This window comes from Portunus trituberculatus, chromosome 46, assembly GCF_017591435.1.
Source record: "Portunus trituberculatus isolate SZX2019 chromosome 46, ASM1759143v1, whole genome shotgun sequence".
Lineage (NCBI taxonomy): Eukaryota > Metazoa > Arthropoda > Malacostraca > Decapoda > Portunidae > Portunus > Portunus trituberculatus.
Window position 1 is genome coordinate 5697956 of NC_059300.1, and position 10000 is coordinate 5707955.

Genomic DNA, 10000 nt, shown 5'->3' on the forward strand with positions numbered 1-10000 from the left:
TCAAGTTAAGTGTTCGGAGGTAGAGTGTTGGTAATAGAAAAATTGATGCTAGTTAGAGGATAGTGGAGGAAAGAGTAGTTAAGGCGTTGTGTTTAGAAGTGGAGTGGTAGTATAAGGAGGGATTTGGAAAGCCAGTTACTGTAGATGGAAGGAATGTTACTTGTATTGTGTTATGTGGGTGGTGAAGAGGTGGTGCTGGTGTTAGTGTGAAGAGAAGGTTTAAGAGGTGTAAGTGTTGCGGTAGGAATCAGGAAGGGGAGTGAGAAGTTAGTGTAGAGGGAAGGGAAGTAGTTTAGTCATAGTATTTAATTTTGTAAGTGGTGAGGAGGTGTGGTGGTGTGGGAGAGGAATCAGGAAACGTAGTCAGCGTATGGAGAACCAGAGACAGAGGTAGCTTAGTGTATGAGATGTTATTGTTGTGTGTGTGTGTGTGTGTGTGTGTGTGTGTGTGTGTGTGTGTGTGTGTGTGTGTGTGGAGGGAAGGGGGAGAGATGAAGCAGTAGTGTATTGAGAGTGGTTAGTACTACGAGCGATTGGTGATACAAAAAAAATGTATATAATAAAAAGAAATAGCAAAAAAAAAAAAAATAAGTAAAATTCTGCGGCGAATATGCATGAAGTGTGTTGGCGTGGTGGTGGTGGTGGTGGTGGTGGTGGTGGTGGTGACGACGGCAGAAACTATCGTAGGAATGTCTTTTTTTTGTGTATGTGTGTGTTTGTGTGTACTATATGTATGTAAGAGGGAGCGTCACCCATAGACTTAGAGAGGTGAAGAAGAACGAAGAGGAGAGACGAAGAGGAAAGAAGGCAGGAGCGGAAGAAGAGAAAAGAACTGAAGTAGCTATGTAGATGGAAGTACTAAAGGTGGAGGAGGAAGAAGAGGATGAAACGCGAGTAGGTGGAAGAAGGGAGTGGGGGAGGAAGAAAGGAGGTAGGGAAGGAGGAAGGGGAAGAGGAGAGGTTGGAGAAGGGAAATATGGGCGTAGAATGTAGAATAAATATTACACCTTTAATGTGAAATTTATTAGAATTCCTGCTAACTTTTTTTTCCCTCACACGCAGCTTTCAGTAGTATATTTTGTAGCTTTTCATTCCCTCTTTTGGAGCCGCCCCCTTTTTTTCGTCTATATACTTTCAAACATTACTTTTCCAATCAGTTTTAAGTGACGCTATATTCAGTTCTTGCTTTTTATTGGTAAAGTTGTATGAGTCAATTTATTCTTACGATACATATATACCTTGGGTTCCTTTCGGCCCGACCCTCTTTTTTCATCCCTCCTTCTTCCCCCTTTCCTCCGCCTCCTCCAGCCTTTCTATTTCATCCTCTTCCCTGCCCCATCTCGGGCCTCACCCAGCAGTGTCAGGAACCTCGCGCCCCTGCAGCGGGAGGCGCCCGGACCCTGGCTGTCGGGGCACTAGAGAGTGCTAATAAGTCTGAGCTGTGGGGAGGGTGGCGCTAACCCACTCTCCCTACCCCCCTTTAGGAGAAGAATCGTGGGCGTTAGATGTTATCGTTGGGGATGAGGGAGGAGGCAGTCACGGGCGGGCGAGCTAGGATAAGAAAACACACACACACACACACACACACACACACACACACACACACACACACACACACACACACACACACACACACACACACACACCAAGGGGGAGGGAGCACCGCGCCCGCCACCCTACAACTTGCGTAGAGTTAAGAGCAACGAAAAAATTTCTATTAACAAACGCACATAAATCGGTTCATTTGCATCTATATGTGGAAATACCAGTGGCAGAGCGGCTCAAGCCCTGCGTCTCGGTGGGCCCTGCGAGTGGGCCTTGTGGGGAAAGCGCGTTAGGGCGAGACTCCTTAGGGCTGGGCTGCGGGCGGCGGGCCGTGCTTCACTCTGGAAGAGTCGCTTGCATAGGTAATGCGAAGAGAGAACATAATGTCGCTAGACTAAATGAAAATCTATGTACTTTAATTTAGCCCGTTGCGAACTAAGTTGTCCCCCTGGGAAGGATAAGTTTGCTGGCGGATTTCCTACGTGCGCCGGTGTACACCCCTCCCCCCCCCAGCCTCCTTATTGCCCCGTCTTGCCCTTCCCCTTCCCCAGCTAGCTTGTTCCCAGTGCCCCTCGCCTCCTGTGTCTTGGCTGCGTAAGGCCCAGAGTAGAGCAGTGCCGTGTCTTTGCCCAGCCACACCCGTCTTTCCCTCAAGGTTCGGAATGCCATTATGAAAGCGATGGAGCCGAAATTGAAGGATACCTGTCTGTCTTGTTCAATTTTGGCCATCATCCCGGAAGACGCGGCCAACTTTGGGGAGATGGAGTCTGATGGATTCCCTGCTGGGGTAACACCCACCCACCCACCCACCCACCACACACACACACACACACACACACACACACACACACACACACACACACACACACACACACACCACCTTTCACCTTTCGTCCTAATCACTCATTCTCTCCCGTAATTACGTTCCCCGAGTCTATATCCTTAACTACTCGAAACTACACTTACTCAGATACACGCCTCACGTACACCTTGACACACTCGTGCATCGCCTCGTACGTGCACACACCTGACACACCTGAATTTTAAGCCTCAACCCCACACCTGCTGTTCGCTGTACCCAATGATTCGTAAGTTTTCATCCCATGTCGTGAATCGCTGCTATAGATGAAGAGTTTTGAGTGAATATGAGTTATGCGAGTAAAAGAGGATTGCTTCAGGTGGTAGTAGAAGTAGTAGTAGTAGTAGTAGTAGTAGTAGTAGTAGTAGTAGTAGTAGTAGTAGTAATAGGGAAGGTTGAGAAAACGTGTGTGTGTGTGTGTGTGTGTGTGTGTGTGTGTGTGTGTATCTAATGTTCGATGTTTTCATATACGTACATAAACTTACATATTACGGCATTTTGGTTTTTATCATAACTATTACCATCTCTCTCTCTCTCTCTCTCTCTCTCTCTCTCTCTCTCTCTCTGATGTGTGAGTTGTTTACTTATTTGATTTATTAGCGTTATTATTACATTTTTAGTATTTTCTCTATCACCTTGACCAACCTTGCTTTTTATCCCTTCAGCAGCCTGCCTACGGGAGCTTTGGCAGCGAGGAGACCTACAGTGACCTGCAGGGGATGGGCACTACGCTCCCCCAGCAGGAGGGCGACGCCGCCTCCTCAGCACCCCACACCCACGCTCACCACACACAGGCCATGTACTCACACCAGGTAGGAGGCGCGATAGTGGTGACTATAGTAGTAAGGGTAGTGTTGGTTGTAATAGTAAAGGAAGTGGTGGTTGTCGATGTAATAGTGAGTAGTATAAAAATAATTGATTTCACTGGTTTTTCCTGTACATTTTATACTTTCTTAGTAGTAGTAGTAGTAGTAATAGTGGTGGTGATGGTGGTGGTGGTGGCGGTAGTAGTAGTTGTAGTAGTAGTCGTAGTAGTAGTAGTGGTAGTAGTGGTTGTAGTAGTTGGAGTGGTAGTAGTAGCAGTTGTTACAGAAGTAGTATGAACGAAACTGCCAGTTCCACTAGTTTTCCATTCAGTTTCTAGTAGTAGTAGTAATAATAGTAGTAGTAGTAGTAGTAGTAGCAGTAGTAGTAGTAGTAGTAGTAGTAGTAGTAGTAGTAGTAGTAGCAATAATAGTAGAAGAACATGAAGAAAATATTTCAATCTAAAGAGCAAAAGCGAAAAAAAAAAAAAATACTTGATTAGTTTGCCAGGTAAATTATTATTATATCTTATTAGCAACAAAAGAAATTAAAATGTTTAATGCTTCGTGAGTTTTAATTAATAACTTTGAACGTTAATTCTAATTTGAACAACTGAGCAGTATTTAGGAAGATGTTCTGTGTGTGTGTGTGTGTGTGTGTGAGAGAGAGAGAGAGAGAGAGAGAGAGAGAGAGAGAGAGAGAGAGATTGTGTACGTGTCTTTCTATTTCACTATTAAGTTATTCATGCCCTTAGGAATTTGCTGTTTTGTTTCGTGTGTGTGTGTGTGTGTGTGTGTGTGTGTGTGTGTGTGTGTGAGTTTGAGTACATGTACTCTCTACCTCACCCCACTATCAAGCCGTACATCCATGCCCGCAGGACTCATCTATGTACTCTTCCTCCTACTCCCCGGCGCAGATGGCAGTGCCCGGCAGCATGGGTGCGCCCAACCCACAGTTCCCGCCACAGAACCTCTACATCCCGCCCATCTCCCAGAACAGCATGGATCCCGCCCAGTGAGTGCCCAGCTAACGATAAGCCAGCGCCGTCTAGCCTTGTGTCTGGTGTCGCTAGTTACTTTATTTTATTGTAGGAATTTATGTTAGTAGTTATACCTGGTAATGGAGTGACGGTTGTTGGAAATGAAATTGTAGTGAAAAGAGCAGCAGTAGCAACAAGAACAGTAGCAAGAACAGGAACAGAAGCAGCAGCGCAGCAACAACAATAACAACAATAATAGAAATAGCAAGTTACAATATTAGTAATTGTAGTAGTCTTATTGCTCTCAATTGTTGCATATTGTGTTACAATCATTATGAACTTTATATAAGGAGCAGCAGCAGCAGTAGCAGTAGCAGGAAAAATATTAGTAATAGTATTAATGTTACAGTTGTAGCTATTATAAATAATCGTAGTAGTGGTAGAGATAGTAGTGGCGGTTCTAGTTATACAAGCATATAATACAAATACAGGATATAGTTATATACTTTTACTGGAAATGCAAGAAGGAAACAATACACTGGATATTCTGACATGTTTTAACGCACGCACTCATGCACGCACGCACAGGATCGCTTGAAGCAAACCACTTCTCGTTGTAAAATCTAAAATATTGTCGCTCTATGATTATCTGTATATACTTAATACATGTATTTCCTGGAATGAGCTTAAGTTAATTACCTCAAAATTATCCAGGTTACGATGGAATGGAATGGCGTGTTTTTCTTTATAGAGTTGAAAAAAAATAGAATAAAGTGGTTTGTCGTATTTGTTTTCAAAATTAAAAATAAAAATAATTAAGATCGCAAATAAAGCCTCATATAGATATGTGACTAGAAAAAAAAAAGAAAATAAAAAAAAAATAGTAAGTAGGCAGCACTTAGGTGAGTAATGTGGCGTGTGTCGTACACGTGCTGGCGGCGACAGCAGTGAAGCGCGGGAATAAGACACAACAAACGGCTATCAGGCGTCACCGTGCTGCCTTAACACAAGCACTCACCGCACCAATAAAGCAGTGGCAGTCAGCAGTGGTGCTACGCGGAGCACCATGCTAGGAGTGGTGTGTCCGCCACTGGTGTCATGCCCCCGCCACCTGCATGCACTCTTAATTCTGAACCGACAATGTTGGAAGAAAATTGATAAATAGATAGTTAGATGAATAAATAAATTAATAAATAAAGGCTTCGTGGGAACTTAAATCTCACTTGTTGTCTTTCAGCCTTTGAGAAACACCACTTTACTCACTATACCAGGCGTAGATCTCACACCAGACACACAGACAGGTATATGCCAGGAGTAAATAACTCCATACTAATCTTAAATTACTTGGGAACCTATGAATACATTCGTTATATTTTCGAAAGAAAAGAATTTTAAGTTCGGATCATATTATGTGCGTAGTGATACAAAGACCGCGCGAGCTCCAGTGTGAATATGAATTCTCTCAATTTCCTCGGCAAAAGAATTGGAATTGGAACACTTTACAAACGGTGTGTGGATGCAGCCGAGCACGAATGTACACCGCCTGCCCCTTTGACCGATGCCTGGGGTAATGGACAGATAAATGGAATGATGGATATTTAAACATTCCCTAGGCAGAGAGCAGTGGGACGGACACCGCAGACACAGACACAGACAAAGTGAGGTGGCAGGTGACGAAGTGTGCGTGTCGTTGTCTTGCCGCACCCAAAACCCGCTGAGGGAGTTGTGGCGGTGGCATGAGTGAAGAGCTGCTGTTGCTGCTGTTTTTTTTTATTTTCTTTAAATGGTATTCTTATAGACAGATACTTAAGATAGTCTCCTTCCATTTGCCTGCCATTGATTAGTGCATTAATTATGTTAAGTAAGTCAGGAACACTTTTTTCATCCTTCACTCTTCACAGGACGTCGGGGTACATGGTTCACCCAGGCTGTGGTCCCCCGGCCCCCATCTACACCAGCGCCAGTCCGGGCATGCCCACAGGAGTACCACAGGGTCCCCACATGATGGCCGGCGCCGTAGGTATGATGGGCTACTACCCCCGGCAGCCCATGGCGAGGAATGGCGGTTCCCCGAACTCCGGCGGCTCCCCTTCTCCGGGCAGTGAGGATTCCGACGACTCCACGCCCCTTGCCCAAGTGAGTGCCGCGTGCATCACCCCGTTTTTTTTTTTTTACATATGAATCAGGCTTTTCTATACCACCTGTCAACTCTCTCTCTCTCTCTCTCTCTCTCTCTCTCTCTCTCTCTCTCTCTCTCTCTCTCTCTCTCTCTCTCTCTCTCTCTCTCTCTCTCTCTCTCAGCAGCTTTACGAGGTGGCGCCCCAAGCCGTGTCCCCGTCGCCAGGAGAAGCGGTAACTCCCTATCGTGATGGCGGGGCAGCGAGGGGCGCCTGACACTCTCCCCTCTTCACTCTATTCCCTCCTCCTCCACCGCTGCCCCACCCCCCTTCCGTCGCTTCTCATTATCCATCCTCATTCCTTCCAATACTCCCTCACGGCCTCCATCTCCCCTCTACTCCTCTCCACCTCTCCTCCTCTCCTCATCCCCTCTTCCATTCCATTCGGCTTTCCTTGCATCTCCAATTTTGCACTGGTTCTTTGAAATACTGAAAATAAATTGATGAAAGATATGAAAATAAAAGTAATGGTAATGATATTGATAGTCTCTATACCTACCAGCCCGATATTTTCTTGATGGGCATGCACTAAATCACCCAGGCTGTTATGTGGCATGAGTGTGTCTTTGGGTTTTTGAGCTACATCCAATAACACTTTTAGCGTTAATAATGATATAGTAACTACCACTGTAACATTATTTGTCATTGTCTTTATACTATAAAAAAAAAAAAATTCCTGTACATACAAAATGTACAATGGATTTTCAACAATGAAAAAAAAAAAAAACTATAAAAGATAAGCATTCATTTCTGTGATTCAGCCGATCAAGCTCAAAGACTCCTCGTAAAACATGGAGACGATCGAAAGCCCGAGGATACTGATGAATCAAGGCTGTGGTGGGCGGGAAGAGCCTGGCTCCTCAGTCCGGCACGATGTTACTGGCTACCACCCGCCTCCCCGCCTCCCCACACCCCACCCGGCCGCACGTCCCGCCACAGCTACCAACACGGGGAAGCAAGCCTCTCTTCCTACCCCTCTTCTGAAAAAAAAAAAAACTCATGCCGCCTCTCAAGATCATCGGTCATTCAGGCGGTCCAGGTGGACGGCGGTGGTCCATCCATAATGTGTGGCGCCGCCCGCCTCGATGCTGGCACCCGCTTAGGGATCGGCGGCCAGCCCTCATTTGCCTTGCCTGGGCCGAGGGACTCATGCAGGGGTCATGAGGCGCTCCATCATTCATGCATGGCACGTTTTGACGCTCACAGCTACACCGCAACTCACTGATATTTCTATTCTTTGATTTGTCTTTTCTCGCGTGAGTTTTGAATTAGTCTGAGTTGATGGCGTCGCGGTAGTAGCGTGTCAGTGAGTGCCCGCACCTCGGGTGACTGAGGAACCACGGGAAGGTTTGCGTTCGCACGTGATGTCCCTACGCCTTCCGGCGGCGGTCTTACTTCAGTGGTGGTTAATTACTGAAGCTGGGAACAATTACAGGCAGCCAGCGAGGCGGTGCACCTGGCGCCGCGCCCTGTGGTGCGTTGCGCCAGGTGCTGAAAGTCTCTGGTTAATTGTGGAGAAAGACAGGAACGAAGAAACAGCTTTAGGTGTTATGTAACCGCTACAGCTTGCCAGTTTGACATAGGGAAGCATTTTTTTTGTTATATATGTACAAAACCTGAGAACATTTTCTTCCAGCAGTTAATGACTTCATTTATTTGCCGACACTTTTTATGTAATGTAATAATAAATGCCGGTTGTACATAAAAAAAAAGATTGTCTAATGATTTACAGTTTTCATGAATACTTTGATACTTAATAAATAATATCAAACTTGACTTGGTAAATACAGATCTCAATTTTCAGACCTACTCACGCAAGGGTTTTCTCTAAGACAACCTGGCATTGCAGATTCTTTGGTAGATTTATTGTACATTGATGTGAAAATGATTACGCTTCCATATATTTTCACCAAGAAAGTCAATACAGGACGATGGTTTGTGCGAGGTGTGTGGGCGTGGTGATGCGGCGCGTCTGACTGGCTGCGTTGTGTTGCAGATGGCGAGAGCCAAGAGGCCGTCCTCAGAAAGCGTAGAGGGACCTGCACGAGGCAAGAAGCCCAAAGTCAGCAAGAAGAGCAAGAAGAAGAAGGATCCTAATGAACCACAAAAGTAAGTACTAATTGCATTTGTTTGATTTTTTTTTTTTTCTCTCTGAGAAGAGTGCGTAACACGTGTGGCGCCGCTGCTTTGTCAGCAGCAACTCTCGGCGAAGCGCGGCGTCATTCCTCTTTCCGTCAGGTGGCGGCGGCATTCGAATAGAGACTTGCAGTTAGAAGATAATGTTGTTAAGTGGGTGAAATTGCGTACCTTTGACTGAGATGTTGCATCTTTGTGTGCGTTGTGTGTTGTGTGCCGTGGCGCCGCACGACGGAGGGAGGCCCTGACTTGTCCTGCGTCCCTGCTGCTTTGTTTGTGGGTGTTTACTGAGTGTATCGCTCTTTCCTAAAGTGGTTCATGTATATTTTCCACTCGTGAAATTATTATTATTGTTTTTTTTTTTTCTTATTTTCGGAGATTCCACAAGTGACAAAGTTGGCGCCTCGCTGTTACCTTCGTCCCTGGCAGTGGAAGGCGAGCGGCGGGAAGTGCGTGCCTCCGTCGTTGTAACTCGGCCAGACTTGTGGCAGTTTTGTGCGCTGATCAGTGTTTATCAAGCGTCGGTGATGAACCAAAGGCGGAGTTGGTGATGCCACAAAGCAATCTGGCGGCGGTAAAGTCCATGCATATGCAAGTAGGACTTTAACTGGCCTATTTCAATTAACCGACCAATTATTTGACAAAATAGGGCCATGTCTAAAGTTTATTACCTCTGTTAAATGGATCACCCTCACATGAAAGCAGCAATATACATATCATTTAAAGACGGACGAGCAGGAGGGCGGAGAGGCTTGTGAGGTGTTGTTTGGCCCACCACCCTCCACCAGCCCACTGACTCGTACCTCTCCACCTCCACTTGCACCTGTACTTGCCGCTCCCTTCTGGAGACACCCACACGTAAGTGGAGGATGACACGTGCAAGGCAGAACGTTACACTCCTAGTTTTAGTGAGCTAGTGAAAGGGTTGGCCTGGCCATTAGCGCTCCCTGTCTCTAATATTATGGACGGCCTTCGCTACGTAATGTTGTTTAGGGGAAGTATAACCTTATTTCCTGCCAAACACAGGCGGGAGTGTCTTGGCCAGGTGAGGGTTGAAGTCATTAGGCCAAGAAGGTGGCCGTCACCTGCCATCCCGCCAGCCAGCACGTCGTCCCTTCATCCAAGCGTCGACTCGGGTGTATGATGCAAAGGGAAACTGATATAGGTTTTTTTTTTATTATTATCTTAGAAATAAACGAAATACTTACCTATGCCAGAAAAACGGGAATGATGATAACAATGCCAGGAATAATAACTGAAATTCGACGTGTTTCGTATCTCCCGATGATCAACACGCAACGATCCTCCAGCCACTACCCGAGGGTGTGGTGAGCTACTCTGTACTCACCAGTGCAGTGCAGTGCAGTGCAGTGTGTCAGGAGTCAGTGGTGTTAGGACAGGTGTACAGGTTTCCGCGCGGGACAGTGGCGCCTCCCGCAGGTGTCAGTGTTGTGCCTTGCCGTACGCGTGGCGCCAAGGAATTCAGTTGAAGTCAACGCC

The 10000-nt window shown here is 46.1% G+C and overlaps 1 protein-coding gene across 13 annotated transcripts in view; it reads left to right on the forward strand.

Annotated features, from left to right (window-relative positions):
- The window catches only part of LOC123519699 (TOX high mobility group box family member 3-like), a 265569-nt gene that overhangs the window by 230589 nt on the left and 24980 nt on the right, over positions 1-10000 (forward strand). For 8 of the 13 annotated variants that reach the window (XM_045281189.1, XM_045281188.1, XM_045281199.1 and 5 more), the window contains 4 exons: positions 3070-3216; positions 4086-4222; positions 6089-6323; positions 8292-8473. In XM_045281189.1, coding sequence (XP_045137124.1) covers positions 3070-3216; positions 4086-4222; positions 6089-6323; positions 8292-8473 — 701 coding nt within the window. The remainder of the gene's footprint in view (positions 1-3069; positions 3217-4085; positions 4223-6088; positions 6324-8291; positions 8474-10000) is intronic. The other 5 variants (XM_045281187.1, XM_045281194.1, XM_045281190.1 and 2 more) reach the window with 4 other exon arrangements.